The following is an 18,445-nucleotide window of genomic DNA, read 5'->3' as shown; positions in this document are numbered from 1 at the left end:
CATAAGCCAAGGGTCTCTAAAGTGGTGCCTATGGGTGCCAGAGTACCCTCTGACATCTTTCCTAGTGCCCATGAAGTGTTTTTAGAAAGTGGGAGGGTTGGGTGGGGCTTGCCCAGCTCATGTAACGGGGATACAGGTTAGATGCCTGAAAAAAAAGATGGCAAATATTGCCAGATGTGGGTTTCTAATTATTTCAATAGGTATACTTCATGTGTGTATACATATTTTAAACAATACATTCATTTTAAAAGGCAACCTGGCAAACAGAGCTTCTGCTTGAAATGTTGGACTTTTCAGCAGTTATGTACAACTGGAAACTTGGTGTTGGCTCTTCCTCCTGCAGCAACCATTTTGTGGTTGTGCCCACCGTGTCAGAATTCCAAAGGTGCCTGCAGGCTCAAAAGGGTTGGAGACCCAGCAGTGAATTCTGGTAAGTAGAATAATTTATAAATGTAAAACAGAAAAATAAATGGAGCTGCCAGGTTTTTGCCCTGAGTCCCTGGAGGCCCTTGTGCAGCCAAGTTCTATGCATATTTGTCTGGAAATGTCCCAGTGAATTCAGTGCTATTCCTATGTGTTCTTAGGGCTGCAGTCTTAAACATCGCAAGGCAGAAGGAGACCTATATAGCCTCTACACCTGTTGAACTGCTCCCCCTCCAGTCCCTTGTCCATTCCATTCTCTCCTTTGTTGTAGTAGGCTGGTAGGGGGGTGGGAGAGCAAGAAGCAGAAGGAAACACTGTGGTTGCATAATCTTAATGCCTCAAAACAATGCGAGGGAAGCCTTCTCCCCAAGCCCCACCTACAACTCACGCAGAAGTGACAGCCTTGATCTCATGCATATTCCCCAAAGAGATGTATAACCTAAAATGAAAGCCAGGGACAGCACCATAGATCTCATTACAAAGTATATTCATGTTCAGGCCTCTCTCTGATAATCGATAAGTTATGAACTGGACTGGATGTGGACTGAACCTCAGGATTAATATTTCTCCCACAGACTCCATTAACAACAACATTTAATTTATATACCGCCCTTCAGGGCAACTTAACACCCACTCAGAGCAGTTTACAAAGTATGTTATTATTATCCCCACAACAAACACCCTGTGAGGTGGGTAGGCCTGAGAGAGCTCCTAGAAGCTGTGACTGACCCAAGGTCACCCAGCTGGCTTCAAGTGGAGGAGTGGGGAATCAAACCTGGTTCTCCAGATTAGAGTTCCATCCCTCTTAACCACTACATCAAACAGGCTATTAACACAATTAACTACAAAAACAATACCACACATTCATATTTCCATATTTTATCAATTTATTTCAGTATTTTCTACAGCTTGCAATTGATGTTCAGGTAATAATTTAAAAGATTTATTTACATAAGCAGTCCCCCGCACCCCAAGGAATTATGGACCAATTGACAAAAACAGAATGCTATGCAAAATGTATAGGAAAAGGTGGCAAGATATCCTATACCAATGGAAGTAACCATCAAGAATTCTCTGGCACAGTTCTTAGGATTAACACTCTTTACCCGGAATGTATAAATAAGCACATAAGATAAACTATTCAAGTGTGCACTGGCAGATCATATCCATCAAACTGCAGCTTTCCCCCTTTTATTTTAGTTCATGCCACAGGATCTTGTTGTAGTGCTATATTTTGTAGCATACTACATAGATAATGTTATCAAGAGATCTTTATAAATGGAAGAAGTTGCAAATCTTCACCACTGCATTCAATTGTTTACAGTACTGAGTACTGAAAGACATTTTTATTTGCTTAGTTTTGCATTTTAGAAACAGACTAAATATGAACATATCCTGTTAAAAAGCGACGCATGACAAATAGAAAAAAAGATTCACATATGCAGCACCCCCCCCCCGCCCCAAAGTATGGGGTGATGCTGTGCCTGAACAGAGAGGGAGAAAGGTGTGAAAAGAATAAAGCCAGAACTGTCAAAAGCATGCAAACATGAAGTTCTTACTGCATAGACTTCCTCTCCTGAATCCTCCCTCCATTTTTAGCACCCTCTTTCTGCCTCGCACTTATGCTACCACTACTCCTGGGCCACCAGTAGACTAGTGATTTGCAATTCAAAACAAAGCACTTATCATAACTGTCCTCTGTGGTTGCCATAAAGAGGTAGCAGCAGTGCTTTGGAAATAGCCAGATATATTACGATGGTAGGACATTATGCCAAGATGGCTAAAGTGCAGACCAACTGAACTAGATTTGCCAGAAATATCAGAGAATGACCACTGTAACTATTATTTTTGGGTTTAGTGGCACCACCAATTGTATTATGTTATGAATTACAGCTTTAAACGTTTCATGCAGCAATATAATCTTTTCCTGTAGGCTAAGAGTTTATTATTAAAAATACACATGTAGGCAATCAGCAGCATTCACAGATCTCAGCTAGCTGTATGTACCACTTTCCCTGCTGAAATCAAGAATTAGTATTCAAGACAAGTAGTTCTCCTTTGCACCCCTAGCAAATCCTTTGATATTTGCAAGAATGTTTAATTCAGATAACGAAGTATGTAAACGTCTTGTTTCCTCCCAAAATATTTTATCACATATACTTAAAATAAATAGCCCTATAAAGTATGGCAAATGATATTTAGTACCAAGAACTGCACTGAGGACTTACAAAGTTAACACATGCAAACTGTGCAGGTGATACATGAATGTTGTATTCTTTCAGAGAAAAGCAGAGCTGTAAAACTTTGGGGGTGAGGGGGGATTGTCTTGGACAAAAGCAGTTATGCCATGATTTTGTGTTTCCCGTGCACACAATCATTTATTTTGCAAAAAAAACCCTTCTTGGTCTTCACCATAAGCTACAGCCAAATGATTTTGCTAGTCCTTACTACAGATGGACAGAGCCTGCATCTGAATTGTGAATGTTAGATATCTGATTTGTGTTTAAGATTCCATGTATTTAAGTTAAGCTTTAAATATTTTAAAACCATATTTATAGGACATTAAGCACTACTTTTATAGTACTTTAAAAGCCAAATTTTCAAAATAATTAAATATGCAAGACTTAATATTGGTTTCAAGAAAGCAGGTTTGTTTATAAGCCAAAATGAAGGTCTGTGGATACTGCACACCTTTAAAAAGGTATAATCCACCAAGCACTGCTTCTACATACAATTCTGAAGATAACAAACATCAGTATTTGGTGCAGAATGTTCACAGTTTGTAACATTAAGTCATTTATTTCATAAGATGAATATAAAGACTTATTGTCATTTGTAAAACTCAGTAAAATTTCAGCCAAACAAAGACAAAAAAATTATCTCTCCTCCCTATCTGAACTCTATTCTAGTTATTGAATTGCAGCCATTTTACAATAAGCATACATAGCTTCTTTTGCCACAAGAGATGCTTTATAACAAAACAAAAGAAGTGCACTTGTATACATATTGTCCATCTTTAGGACCAAAGCTGACAACTAATATGTAGTGGTTTGTCCATTTAAAAATTATATCCCAGTTAAAGAGAAACCAACATTTTGTTTTGTTCTGATTTTTAACATGTTCTGTACATACCATCTTTAAAATACACTTCAATATAGCTGCACAATGTTTAGCTCTAGAGAACTGCTGTCCAGAGACCATGCTTCTCAGTACATTTAAAATACATTAAATAAAACTCAACCAGTTTCAATGACCTCTGGGAAATGCACTGGCTGACAGATGGGAAGGATTTCAAAACGGAGCCTTTTCACAAAACACTACCTACAACTCTTGGGTAACTTCCGCAACCACTTCTATTAAACATTGCCTTGAATATGTACAGGATTTCATTTTGCCACTTTTGCAACAAAATTTTATGCAATGTGCATGTAGTTAACTGCCCATTCAACCACTACCATCCATGAGGATTTTTCTGGTCCAGCAGAAAAAGGAAACAAAGCAATCTCTTCAGTACAGCCTGGTCTTCCAAATCAAGCATTTTGGTTTTCCTGGATGCTTCTCTGACATGTCCACACATTGCACTCGTGCTTTCCTTTTAACTTACATGCAGGTTTCTCCACATTATTAATTTGATCTTCATGTCCCAGTCAAAAAAAAAAGTCATCCATCTAAAGGTTTCCCCAGATAAACTAATGTCACCTCAGTGTTGCCATACACAGCAGACACTGCTGGATACAGACAAGTCTTTGGAAGTCCCCGGAATGCAACTCCTAGAAACTCATAGCCTCGCTCAAACGCAAGTGTCTTATCTTCCATGTCTAAGATGACACGAATTCTTTCACCTATCTGTAAAAGAAAAGATTGGAGGTGGGGACAAAGGACAAGACAAAGATACAGTATGAGATATCACAGGGCATGAGGAGAATGCACAAGTAAATACTTAGAAGTCTTCTGCTTCTAAGATTCAGTCATCAAATTGTCACATAGGGGCACTACCAAAGCACTACCAAAGTATAGTTATTACGATGCCTTATATGGCAATGATGAAAGGACCTACCTTATCAAAGAATAAAGACAAAGCTTTCATATTAATACTGAGAAAAAATTTTTGGCAAGTTTGATAGCAACTAAACTGATAAAGTAAACAAGTTTATTCCTAATACTCATGTCTTACCTGGTGAGCAATACTAGAAAGTGTCACAAGAACTCATCGATAAAATGGCCTTATTCCAGTAGGTGGGTGGGGTGGGGGCAGGGCCTCTGTCTCTTTAAGAGTTGTTATTGGGACAGTAACTACCATGTACAGTCTTTCCAATTGCTGCAGCATTATGGGGAGAGCTCCCAAATGGGACAAACATTCTGGGAGGCTGGTAAATCTATCCATCAAGGTCTTTTCAAGTCTACATGGAGGTAAGGATAAGTAAATAAAATGGGAATAAACCTATGTGAACAAAAACTTTAAAGACTTTAATGGAGCATATGCCAAATGAATCAGAATCTTACTATTTTCAAAGGTAAATATATTCCAACTGCATTTGGGGAATGCCTGACTTGCACACACTAGGGCTGCAACCATAGAAGTGCAATCCTAAGCAGTGTTCCATCCTTCTATGTCCATTGAAGTCAATGGACTTGGAAAGACTAAACTCTGCTTGGTACTGCAATGTACATATGCTTACCTGACAGTAAATCTCATTGAAACCAGTGAGGATTGCATTAGAGGGTAAATATGGCTAATGCCTGTATGAATCCCAAAGTTTTAATGCAACACTTGATGTTGCAAAATTTTCAACACATTGCATATAAATATATTCATTAATTAACACACATCATTTGTATCCTCATGACGCTGAAAAGTTTACACTGGCTATTGTCCAGCCCGCCAATTAAGATCTGCCTCCCTACAATTAAAATACTGTTTACATACCAAATTTGGCCCTGATACCAAATTATTATCATTTTTCAATCCAACACTATCATTCCTAGGGATACACAAATGTTTATACCCCTCCATGCACTCAATGAGCAATGGCTAAAATGGAATGCAGAAGCATGGCTGTAAATAAAAGCACCACAGTGAAGTTCTATACTTAAAGATCTCCTTGGACCTGAGATTGCAACTTATTTTTTAAAACCTATCCAAGAAAGGTAACTGGACCCCCGAAAAGGTTCCTCAGACTTGGTCTCATGGACCACAATAATTGCTGGAGATTTGCAGTGCCTGGAGGGACATTGTGTCATATGTTATGGGCTTGCCCTATCAACACATCATTCTGGCAAGAGGCAGAGGAACATGTTAACATTCCTTTCATAAGACTCTTTACTCACATAGGCTTCTGAAGGCAAACAGGGTTTTTAAAGGTTTCACATACTTAAAACAGACAAGCAGTTTGCAGTTATGCCCTTCATTACCAATTTTTCACAAAAAGATCAGATTAAAATAATTACAATCCACAAGGCATAAATTCATTGAAAATAATTCATACCCCCCACCCCCACAGGGCTTTAAGACTACACCAAGGTTCACTCACTTGATATTTTGGTGCATTGTTGCATTGGGGAAAGCTGCCATTGACTTCTCCATTATGTAACAAGTTATTGTCCACCAAATTCCAGCCCCAGCTCTGATCATCACTGCCCAAGAGTGCCACATAACCCTGACACTGCATGGGGGCTCGTTTTGTAGCAATTCCAATTACTGCCACTGTGCCCAGAGGACCTTCCCACCAGACTTCCCATGCATGCCGGCCTTCACTGAAGCCAATCTTGGTCCTTGCTCCATCCGTACTTTGAGCAATGGGATTCCTGTGCAAAGTAAATCCATTCTTCTTAATGTAGACATTCCTTGAGCAATCATTGGTGCTGAAAGCATGCTGAAAGGCACGTACCTAAAAGAGAGGCGTTTTTTAAAAAGGAGACAGAATGGTCAAGTTTGGAGGGTACAAATGCTTAAATTCACTCCCTAATTTCATAAGTTTATTGCTAATGAAAAGTGTATCTCCAGCATGCACATGTTTGCATGTACAGTGTAACAATTGCAGGTGGTACTTTTACAAGTACATTTTAATCACAGAGAATTTGTGTGATGTCTGTAAGTTGGCAGGCTAATGCTAAGAACGTTATAACTAAAATACGTCACAACCAGATCCACTTGTTCTTAGCATGTATGGGGGAAAACCCAATTCCTGTTAACAGCTTCATTCACCGTCCACCTTTAAGAAAAGCTGTCTTGAAGAATAAAGAAATGTTACAATTTCATCTCCTCAGTACAGGACTACAACTAAATAAATAAATACAACTGACACCTGATTCAACACAAGAGAACACGTCTGCTGAAGTCTTCCAGAAATACAAGAGAATGCAAGAGGCAAAATGGAGCCTTTAAAAAACTTTTTCAGTCTTTCTGGAGGGAGGTATCTCTACCTGACATGGCACCTTGTCCAGCCTCCAAGGCAATGACTTTGGGGTTACAATCCCCAAAACATAAGGTATCTGGGGTCACAGCCAGAAGATGGAATGAGAAGGTACCACATCCACACACATTCAGGGACTATATTCACACTATAAGGTATGAGTGCATGGTGATTGCAAAGAGTTTAGCTTATTGTAGTGAAATAAAACAAATGTCCAGTGGTACCTTAAAGACCAGCAACGTTTATTTCAACATGAGCTTTTGTGCATCACAGCTGACTTCACGAAAGCTCATATTGAAACATGTATGTTCCTTTTTTTTTTTTAGAAAATTTTTATTGGTGAGTATACTTTTCAAATTCAATACATACATTCCCTCAATATCTAATTAACCCTATCCCCCACCCTTTTCCTCCCCCCTCTCTATCGACTTCCAACAGCTTTCCAACCCTTACCCCCTCTTATTACTTGATAATTCCCTTAGTCTAAGCACATTCTAATTTTTTTCCCCCTCAGGTATTCTATCATATATATCAAATATCCTATCAATATAGCATGCTTCTATCAATTATACTATCAAATATTCTATCAGTATAATATACATCTATCAATTATACTATCAATATAGTATAAATCTTATACCCCTCAATATAGCAGACCAGTATAATATAATATAATATAATATAATATAATATAATATAATATAATATAATATAATATAATATAATATAATATAATATAATATAATATAATATAATATAATATAATATATAACAAAAGTCTTAGTTTAAACATATTCTATTTCTTTTAAACATATATTCTATCAAATATACTATTGTCATTATAATATGTATTAACACCCCTACTGTGCGCCCTGCCACCAATGTGGCACCGCACACAGCACCATACTGCACATTCATTATATAATATACAATCTGATCTACCAACATAATAGTATATATAGTATGCCCCATCAGTATATTTATTTAACTATTCCCTTATTCATATACTCTGAGAAAGGTATTACTTATCGTAACCTCCCTATCTTATTCTTTAAAAAATCAGTTCTAAATTTCACCCCTCTTCTGCTATGTTATAATCCAGGGGTGGGCAATTGTTTTGGCTCGGGGGCCACTTTGTGGGAGCAGAGGTTAGCGGAGGGCCGCACCTTTTAAAATGATTGCATTCATTAGTTAACTTTCGGTGCCAGGCGTCCGGTAGGTGACTGTCTTGGTGGGCCGCATGTGGCCTGCGGGCCGCAATTTGCCCACCCCTGTATAATCCAAGTTTAGATTAAAATAGATATAAATTCTTAATGGTAAAGTCACTTCTCTCTGAAACATGTATGTTCCTTATACCCTATCTTTCTTGCCAATGGGGACCCAAAGTGGCTTACAATATTCTCCTCTCTTCGGTTTTATCTTTACAACAACCCTTTGAGGTAGGTTAGGCTGAGTGTGTGACTGGCCCAAGGTCACCCAGCAAGCTTCCATGGTAGAACGGGAATTCAAACTTGTTGTTACTTTTTAAAGTACAACTGGATGTTTGTTTTATGAGCGCATGGGCTATCCAAGCAAGAGATGCAGGCTGTGCTTCATCTGAAGCATTCTCTAGTATCTGTTTCTAATGCCAAAACTTTTACCTTGGAATAAGTAATAAAACATCCCGTGCCTCTGAGCCTGGGCAAAAGAGCCTCCCTGACATCTCCTGCATTACATTTTAGCCCCCTAGATTTCAACCAAAGGGCCTACACCTGACAAGGCTTTCAAACAGCCCCAGCAAAAGTGCACACGCGGGAAGGGATGCAAGAGGCTGCTGCCTTGCCGCCCCCCACCTCCCGGGGTCTGGAAACGAGAGAAACGGAGCCCGAGAGGGAAGGGTTGTCCCCGCAGCCTGACCTTGCCCTTGTAGGTGGGCACGTTGCAGAGAATGTCGGTGCGCAGCGCTTCCTCGGCCAGGCTGCGAGCGGCCAGGCTGCGCCACACCTCGCTGTTCTCGTCGCTGTGCAGGACGCGGTACCACAGCTTGCACACCAGCGCGCAGCTCCGCAGTTCGCGCAGCTCGAGATAGGAGAAGACGAACTCCAGCACTCGCCCGGGCAGGCGCCAGCCCCCCGCGCCGGCCGCCAAACCAGGCGCCCCGCCGCCGGCCGCCATCGCCTCAGGCGACCACCCACCCTGCGCCCAGCCTGCGCGCTCGACCCTTCGCAACTGGCCCTGGCAAAGGCAAAAGGTGGCGCCAGCCCACTAGCCAACCAACGACCCGAGCGGTGCCGTCAGCCGGACGAGGAGGGCAGCGCCAAACGCCTTAGTTGCCGGCAAGGGCGGGCGGAAACGGATCCTGTCATTCGTGAGGCTCAGCCCAACCCGATGTGGGGAAGCGCTTCTTCCCGCCTTCACTTCAGAGAGGGGAGAGTAACGGGGATGAGCTCTGTGCCTAAAGACGCCCCGTCAGCCTCCAGGGCTATGGTTCCTTTCTTCTTTTGACGCGGAGCTAGGCCCTGAAGGCGAAGCAGCCATATTGAACGAGGGCAAACTGTTAGGGCTCTTCTCTACACACATGCGCAAAAATCCACCTGTTCATGCAAAGGGAGGAAGTGATTTTGAGGTGATGTAAATTTCCTTCGCCGGAAAAGGAGTCTTTACATGGAGAGGCTGTTGGAGACTGTTTCTGTCTAAAGGTAACTCGAGCCGTCCACCCTTCCTGGCAGTGGGATTGTGATGAACGCTGCAGTTACGTTTTGTGCGAGTGTTATTGAGTCAGTAAGGTTTACGTTTTGATAAATGTGTTTACAGCGTAAATCTAAGAAGAGCTGCTCCAGGCTAAGCCCATTCAAATCAATGGTCTTCGACTGGAGTAACTTTGTTTAGGATTGCAGTGTTAAAATTTTGCTATGGGCGTGTTTCCGGGACCACGGACTCTTTAGTCGTAAGTAAGTTTTCTTTTAATGGCCGTTTTCTTCTTCCCAGGGAGTTCGCTTCCCTCCTTCCGGTCGTTGCATATACTTTCTTTAATTAATGCTTTCCTAGTCCCAGCTGCTCATGTTTTCTTAATGCGAGTTTAGTCGTTAAGACTAGATCAAGTCCCTGCCCTGTCGTAAAGCTCAGTGTCTGACTATAGTCTTGTCGTTCTCTCCCAGTCTAATCTACTGAACAGGAGTTTTGTGAAGATAAAATGGTTGAAGAGAGAGCCATATATGTTGCTCTGAGTTCCTTGGAGGAAGGCCAGGATAAAAATGTATTAAATAAATAAATAGGATCAAATTAAGTCCATGAGATTTGATGACCTGAAAAGATTAGCATCCTCTTAGTCATTGACTATGATAGATAATTATTTAGTAATTACAAGAGAAATCCTTTCTAATAGTGCTTCTATTGTCATGAGTTCATGATTTTTGGTCACTATGTGCTGTATTGGGGAAACTAGTATCTCAACATGAACACAATATTGTATCTACCCACTCTGGCATTCCTGGAATTATCTATTGGGACTAATAGTAATTGTACTTATATACTACTCTTATTAGAAAGATTAGTGCCCCAATCAAAGCGCTGAACAAAGCCAATGTATTATAATCCCCACAATACAGTTGGGACTGAGAAGAGTAGCTTATCCAAGGCCACCTGCAGAGCTCATGGCAGTAGTGAGATTCAAATGAGCAGAGTGCTGATTCACAGCCCGACCACTGTTACAGCAGCTCATGCCTTATTAATTTAAAGTTTGGCTTTTGTTTTTTTAGTATCTCTTGAAGTATTATGGCTGAGAGGTGGACCAATGGACATTCCTCTTCAATATTATGTATGAATGTGAACAAAGATGGTTTGGTGGCTTCAGGAGCAGAAGGAGGTGAACTGACCATCTGGAGTGAGGAAGGGCATCGATTGGACCAGACATGGCTCCATAAAGCAGATGATGTTACTTGCATTGTGTTCTCTCCTATCTGTCCCAGAAGACTGTATGCTTCTCATGGGGAAACTGTTAGTATGCTGGATATAAGGTGTCTCAAGGAGCCAGTTGAATGTTTTCATGTGAATGAGGAAGAAATCAATTATCTTTCAGTAAATGAAACAGACAGACTTTTAGCTGTTGCAGATGATTCTGGAGCCATAAAGATAATTGACTTGGAAAGCAAGAATTTAAGCCGCTGCCTGAGAAGACATTCAAATATTTGTACTTCTGCTGTGTTTCGGCCTCAAAGGCCTCAGTGTCTTGTTTCATGTGGTCTGGATATGAAGGTGGGTATCATAAAAGCAGTTGAATGCTTGAATACTAACAATGTGTATATGCCAAGATGTGTATATTACCTCCCCCCATACCTTCTTGTCTCCTATTTGCATTAGTTTGGCTGAACCTCATGTGCCAGGATGTGCATCAGGAACCTAGATGTTTGCTTTAAAATAGTAGTAAGTGTGCTAGCTAAGATACAACAAATAGGCAAGGTGAAAAGGAATAGCTTTTAGGTACTTTTGAAACCAAACTATCAAAACCAGGCTAAACTAACTAAAACTAAAACTTGAAATTGGGTTTAGCTCTTGAACTTCTTAAAGAATAAAGTGCCCCTGTGGATGTGCTGTTACTATAGATGTAAAGTTTCTGGAAATATTTAAGCTGGGGGGAAATTCCTGATCAAACTGAAACTTTATTGATTGAGTTAATAACATGAAATGTATTTGTAACTTTGTCAGTATATGAAATTTTACTATATATGGAATTTAAAAGTGTAAGAAAAATTGCAAGTATACCTAATACTTGAGAGAAGTGTGGCTCATGTACGTTTATTTTTGGCATCTTGAGAGATAGGAAAAAATATAAGTTGAAGGTAGAAAACAAATTCTATAGTACACAAAAGAAAATGTATTATTTGGACAGAAACTCTCTCATAGAATCACAGCAGACTTCTAGAATGTTTTGATATTAAGCTAAACTTGATAGCATTGAAGCCCCTGCAGTCTTTAATGTATTCTCAATTAACACATAGCATATTAATTGTTGCCAAAATTAATTGCATCTAAACAAAGCATATCTTAAAAATATCACGTATCTATAGTATAAGAGGGTTTTTTCCCAGTGTTCCCCCAAATTTCCTAATTTTTCCTTCCAGAAAAAATGGAGGTCCACAAACATTTTTACATTATACATTCTGAATGTGAAAACCCTTGCCTTAAGAAGCATTTTATCAATTCTAAAAGATAAAGTATTTCATAGGAGAGTTTTTGGGGGGTGTTTTTCCAATTTTTGTGTTGGAAAAAAATGTGAGGGAGCTTTTGGGGTGAAGAACCCAGTTTTTTCTGAATTTTTGAGAACTTTTGTTCTTTGAAGAGGGTTTTTCAGTTTTTAAAAAATGCATTTTAATTCATTCTTTTAAAGAAGTCTTTAAGTAATTTGCTAAAGGCTTTCTTTTCAAAGCTTGACAGAGAAATTTACTTCAGCTGAAATCCTATACACACTTACTTGAGCATCAGTCATGTTGAATTCAATGGGATTACCCATGCAGTGAATAACTATTTTTAGGACTGGACTGATTATTGATTAATTATGATTTGCTGATTACCTTAAGGGAGAAATGGGGCTTAGGACATTTTTACATGAGTTGCTAAGAGTGTTTTATACTAGAGCAGGTAACTGCTGATGACATTGCATTACAGAAAGAAGAAGAAAACCATTTCGATATATTTTAGTTGAGCTTTTTCACTCAGTCTATAGACATGGGAGGACAAAATCTTATTTAAGCATCATTTGTGAAAGGTGCCTGAATATTTGATTAAGGGAACAGGGCAGCATGAAGGCAACTTCAAAACACAAGCATACAATACTACTATACAGTGGGCCTATACTAAATCAAATAATTCTAGGTTGTTTTCCTTGAAGGTTATGCTGTGGAACTTGCAGAAAACTCGTCCCCTGTGGATCAAAAACTTGCAAGAGGAGGAATCAGAGGATAAGTCAGCTGGCCGGCTCTTTAACCCTCCCCTGGTCCATTCCCTGTCCATTTCAACTTGTGGCAATGTTTTTGGCTGTGGTGCTGAAGATGGTAAAATCAGAATCTTCCAGGTCATAGGTACCAAGTTTGAACAAACGATGGCATTTAAAGGCCACTCCTTAGGAGTGTCACAAGTTTGCTTTCTACCAGAAGCTGAAGCTTATTGGCTGGTTACAGGAGGAAATGATGGCAAAGTGTTGTTGTGGAATGTCAGCAATGACCTAGGGAAACAGAAGAGTCCAGTCAAAACCATTCACAGACGAAAGATCAGGATGCCCAACTCCACCAAGAAAGCTGACAAAATGAATGCAGAGTTTACAAATGAGGGTGTACTGATTTCACCAAAACTGACCATTGAACATGGAGAAAAGGTGAACTGGATTTCATATGTGGAGGTTAAAGGCTCCAGGAGAGTACTTGTTGCTGATCAGACTAGCAGTATATCTGTCTATCCTATTGCTGAGCCTTAGACATAACTGTCCGATTGGGCTAAAGTGTTTCTATGATGCACCTTTTCCTTTATTTACCTCCAATAAATTAAACTAGCTGCAGCTAAAATATTGCTAAAATGTATTTATTTTGATAGTTGATAAAGCTAAGTTACTGTTTCAGTACTGGGGAACCTTGTGTTAAACTATGTTATGCTTATTGCTGGTGAGCTTGCAATGAAACATGTCAGTTGCAAGACTGTGGGAGCAATTGTACACTGATCTACTTAGAAACCTACTCAAGTCTGGTCAGAGGGGCATACCCCCAGGAAAGTATTATTAAGACTGCACTACCTTTCATGATAAAGGTGTAGGAGGGTTTAAATCATGCACAGCTTTGTTAGTGGGATTGATCCAAAGCTAGAAGGAAAAGTTGAAGAGAATGTTTAAACAGCTATGTATTTTTTCTTTTCTAAAAAGCTTGTAAACTATTCACAAGAAAACTGTCAGTGACTTTCTTTGCTCCATTCTTTTAACACCCTGGTAATTTGTATTTTGTCCCATTTTAAAGAAAGCACCAAGATAGTAGAAACAGACACAAAAGTGCAGAACCTTGTTTGTTTGTTTTTAAGAATATATCCGTCCTGGCTTACTTTTATTTCTGATGTTGCAGTTATTGAACTACATGTTACAAGGTTTTGGAATTGTGAGCATTTAACTGTCTTTGTTGATGTCAATCTACAGACACAGAGTTTCCACCAAAGGAGTAGAATCAATAGGGTTTGTCCTGAGGAGTGGCATAAGATTATATTATTTCACCTACCCATATGCTTCAGTATTTATGAAGCCAGTGAATGGGGTTGTCTGGAGCTTCAAGGTTGGGTGTCATCATTATGCAGATTACACCCAGCTCCAAGTCTCTAGATACCACTGTCTTGACTCTGAACTGGTGGTGAGGCTGTGGTTAGATGGCTAAAGCGAAATAAGCTGAACATGAGTCTAAAGAAGACAGAGATGATGCTGGTTGTGAAGGCTGATGTTTTAGAGGGGTTGGAACCCCTTATAGTGGATGGAGTGGAGTCCATGTTTGTAAAGTAGCGTAAGAGCTCAGGGGTACTCAAGGACCCAGCCTTGCTGTTTGATAAGTAGGTTAGCTGAGTGGCCAAGCGTGCCTTCTATCAGCTGCATCTGGTTTTCCAAATCTCTCCTTTTTTAGATTCAACCAATCTGGCCTTGCTGATCCATGCTTCTCACATCTAGATTGCTATAATGTGGTCTACATTGAGTTGCCCTTGAAGACAAACAGAAAACTACAACTGGTTCAGAATGTGACAGCCTGATAGAGGCTAGCCAATTGGAATATATCTCAGCCACCTGAAAACAGCTGCATTGGCTGCCAGTTTGTTTCTGAGTCCAATTTAAGGTGCTAGTTATGACCTTTAAAGTCCTTTACAGCCTCAGATCCAGATATCCAAAGGTCCATCTCCCCCATATGACCCTGTGTGCTGTGGTCCTCAGGCAGCCACTTTACTGGCTGCTTCCCCCAATCAGGTCCTTCAATGGCTACTGTCTGTGGTGACTCCATATACAGAGGCAGCAAACTTCTGAATACCAGTGCTGGGATGCAGCAGGACGGCAGGGCCTCAGCCCTTATGCCCCGTTTGTTTGACCTTCCAGAGCAACTATCTAAAAGCAGTATGCTTGATAATAAAAAGGGAGTACAAGTTCTACGGGCCTGGAGCATTTTATATTTGTGGATGATTTAACCAATTACTAAGACTTTCAATTTGTGAGTTCAAAGCTTCTATGTGCAGAAGTACTTTTACACGAATTTTATCATGTCTGGTTGTTTTCTATAATGTTGAAAGACTAGGATTTTACTGCTATCTTAGTATTAAAGAATTTGGCACTATGACAAATGTAATATACAATTGCACTAATACCTTAAAATGATAAGCATTGAATCCTGCAGATTCTTTTACCCAATACACCAATAACTAAATAATTGTTTTTCAAAAGGTATATTCAGCACAAGCAGCATAAATGAAAAAATAAAGCTATATCTTCAATATTACTAAATTGTCAATTGTGTTGTAATGTTCTGCCTGCTCTTTAAATTGTGAATATTGCATCAGTTTATCATTTAAAAAAAAACATTCATACTAATTTTCCTTCTTCTATAAGACAAATGTATTTTGATGTCAAAATGGAGAGTGTTTTTGGTGACTGCTGAACTCAAAGATTCCAGATCCTCTTAGTTTAAATAAGCCCTGTCACTCAAGGAATGTGGGCAGAGCAGTGTAAAAATTTAAACATACAGTTTCAGTGCAATCCTAAAGGGGGTCAGGCCCAGGGGCATGGTGGAGTTAGTCTGCTCCCTAAGCCACTCAAACCTGGAAACACCCCCTAGAACTTGTGGCAAGTTACACCAGCAAATGCCACGGCACAGCCCATAGGTGCCTGTGGAGTCGGGAAAAATTAACTCCCGCCATTTGCTGTCATGCCTTGCAAACCACAGGAAGCCAACAAGTGTCATGTCCAGCACTCATGGGGCCCCAGCCTGCCCCTCCCCCCAGCCAGGGGCTGTGGCTGCATCCGACAGCCCCACGGCAGGCAGCACAAAGCTTAACTGGCAGCAGCACCGTCTTCAGAATGGGGATAGCCCTGGGGGTAGGCACCTGGCCTTACAGCGCTGGACAAGCTCCTCACAGGTGGCTCCAGTGGGCATCCTGTGCAGACACAACTGCTCCAAGAAGGTGCTGTCAAAGACCTGCAGGGGAGGATTGCTAACCTCCAGATGGAGTCTGGAGATTTGAGTATTGCAAGTGATCTCTGGACAACAGGGATCAGTTTCCCTGGATGAAATGGCAGTTTGGGACAGTGGACTATGTGGCATCACATCCATGCTGAGCTCCCTCCCCTTCCCAAACACAGCCCTCCCCAGCCTCTACCCATACATCAGGAGATTCCCAACCTGGGACTAGTAACCCTACTGCAGGGTGCTGATGCACTCACTGTAATGCCTGGTATGCCTACTGCAGCATTTCTGTGACAACCCAACATAATGTCAGGCTCTGGATGACAGGATATGGCAGACAGATCCCTGGATCAATATAGCAAGACACAGGTCCTTGGTTAAATGACTTTTATTCAGAAATCAGATCTTTTCCATATTCAGGTCCAAAGGTCTATGTAGGAGTAAGGTAATCATCTAAGTAGCTCAAGTAGAAGTTTGACAAAAATGGCAACATGGGAAAAATACATCTCTTTTCTACCCTGCTTTTCTTCCCCCTCCCAATTCCCAAACAATCCCTTGCTGCTTTTTCAGTGTGAGAACATTTTGCATATTTGTGCTATGATGCTGTGCCACTAAGAAGAAAGCCATATCATAGTCCAAGGGAAAGTCCAAGGTCGTAAATAGTTGAGCTCAACAGATAGCCACCTGTGAAAGCCTGAGAAACCATTAGAATACTAGCAACAGGAAATCGAGTTACACCAGGATTATGTTTACAATAACTGGCATTAGAACATAAGTGTCAGAATTAACATTGGCATGGATGAATGGGTACAGTCATATATGACACATACAGCACAGGCAAGAGATGGATCAACTGGATCCCTGGAGGGATGGTGGGAAGAAGGAACTGGGGCTGCCATCTGGCTGCAGCCATCTGGCGGCTAGTGGGGAGCTGGCTAGAAGAACAATTTGCATTGGAGGGCCTCCCCACACCGCAGGATCCATGGCTAGTGCTCCCCGTGAACCTGGCCTACCACCTATTGCCATCACCAGAAAGCATCCATCTGCATCCATCCTATGAGATGGGAGTGGGGATGCATTCCAAGATCCAGCAATAACCCTGGTGTGCCGCCCTGCCCTTGAACTCCTCAGTAGCATGTTGGCATGGTTGCACTGGGCCTGCAGTGGTGATGCCCAAAGCCACCCCAACTAAACTGAGGCAGAGAAAGAGCTGCTGTTAGGGCTAGTAGTAGAGGATGCCACTCTCCATCCGTAAGGGCAACTCTGCTACCACTCACCACTATGCGGTCTAGTGCATGGCAACAGAACTGGCCCGACTCCTTTAGATCCGCTCACTGCCATGTGCCCAGAACATCTTCTAAAAGCAGTTGGTGGTGGAGGGTCTGCCCAGTCCCAAGGCTGTGTTGCATGAAGTGATCTCATCCATCATAGTTGGGTGGCTGTGGTTGGTATCAAGGTCCTGTCTAGTGGGTGTTTGGCCTTGCAGCTGCAGTGCACCCCTGGGGCCACAGCAGGGATTGTCCTGCCTTGCCGCCTGTTCACTCCTTTCTTCTTTCAGTGGGGAGGCCAGTGCTGGGTTGTTGGGAACTAAAGCCAGCAAGGAGACTGATCCACATGCCAGCTCGGAGGTGGTGGATCTGAGTAAAGAGGATATTACTACCATTGTGGGTACACTGAGTGCCTGGGCTGGTCCCTGTGTCAGGCCCCTGGCTGCAAGCCAGGAGTAGATGGAAGTCAGCGATGGGATAGTCACCTCCACTGTAGCTGGAGAGGTAGACACAGATGGAGAAGAGATGGTAGTGGGCCAGCATTGCCCCCGCTGACTGATGTGTTGCTCTCCATTTTTCCCAAGGCGGCTTCTCCTTGACCTTCTTCACTGGTGTTGTGGAGCATCTTTGCACACTCACAGCTTCAAGATGGGCCATGGAGGCAAGGTCAGTCACCCTCCAAACCTTGGGCATTGGGGACTCCAGGGTGAGTGTTTGTGGATGAGGCATCACAGCAGGCAGGCCCCACTTCCTTGGATGGAGTGGAAAGGGGACAGCAGGGGATGGGGGGAGGCTGCATGTGTCATGGTGTGCTCTGACTGGCTCCAGATGGTGTGACCAGCGCAGCCCCCTTGTAGGGGGCTGGAGATTATGAGCCACTGCCAGACCTCCAGGCTTAGGTCCCTGCTATGCACAGAGCATTCCCTCCACCATCTCGTCCATGTGGGCAACCATCAAGAGGGAGTGGCTGGAGACCTGGCACAAGTGAAGGGATTCTGTGGCCCAGGGTCAGCCGTGCTTGGAGGGCAGCTCAGGGTGCAGTTACTGGGCACCTCGAATGGCTGGTGGCTTTCGCTGGGAACATGGATGGTTGGTAGACTCACATTAAGGCCCTGCTTGTGGACCTGTTGGTAGCAGTCGGTCTCCCCCTGCCCCCGGTTGTTCTACCAGTGGTTGT

General features: G+C 41.9%; 2 protein-coding genes across 2 annotated transcripts; one reads left to right on the top strand and one right to left on the bottom strand.

Moving 5' to 3' along the window:
• Positions 1–1,309: 1,309 nt before the first annotated feature.
• On the bottom strand, positions 1,310–9,060 carry FBXO45 (F-box protein 45). Its single transcript, XM_054983564.1, has 3 exons — positions 8,733–9,060; positions 5,955–6,311; positions 1,310–4,269 (listed from the first exon to the last, which is right to left on the bottom strand). The coding sequence occupies exons 1-3, from the start codon at positions 8,988–8,990 to the stop codon at positions 4,084–4,086; spliced, it is 801 nt and encodes a 266-aa protein (XP_054839539.1). The 5' UTR covers positions 8,991–9,060; the 3' UTR covers positions 1,310–4,083.
• WDR53 (WD repeat domain 53) lies at positions 9,059–15,298 on the top strand. Its single transcript, XM_054983563.1, has 3 exons — positions 9,059–9,514; positions 10,574–11,069; positions 12,703–15,298. The coding sequence occupies exons 2-3, from the start codon at positions 10,590–10,592 to the stop codon at positions 13,282–13,284; spliced, it is 1,062 nt and encodes a 353-aa protein (XP_054839538.1). The 5' UTR covers positions 9,059–9,514; positions 10,574–10,589; the 3' UTR covers positions 13,285–15,298.
• Positions 15,299–18,445: the final 3,147 nt, after the last annotated feature.

The sequence above is a fragment of the Eublepharis macularius genome, chromosome 6 (genome assembly GCF_028583425.1).
Source record: "Eublepharis macularius isolate TG4126 chromosome 6, MPM_Emac_v1.0, whole genome shotgun sequence".
NCBI classification, from domain to species: Eukaryota; Metazoa; Chordata; class Lepidosauria; order Squamata; family Eublepharidae; genus Eublepharis; species Eublepharis macularius.
This window is presented reverse-complemented; position numbering and strand designations above follow the sequence as displayed.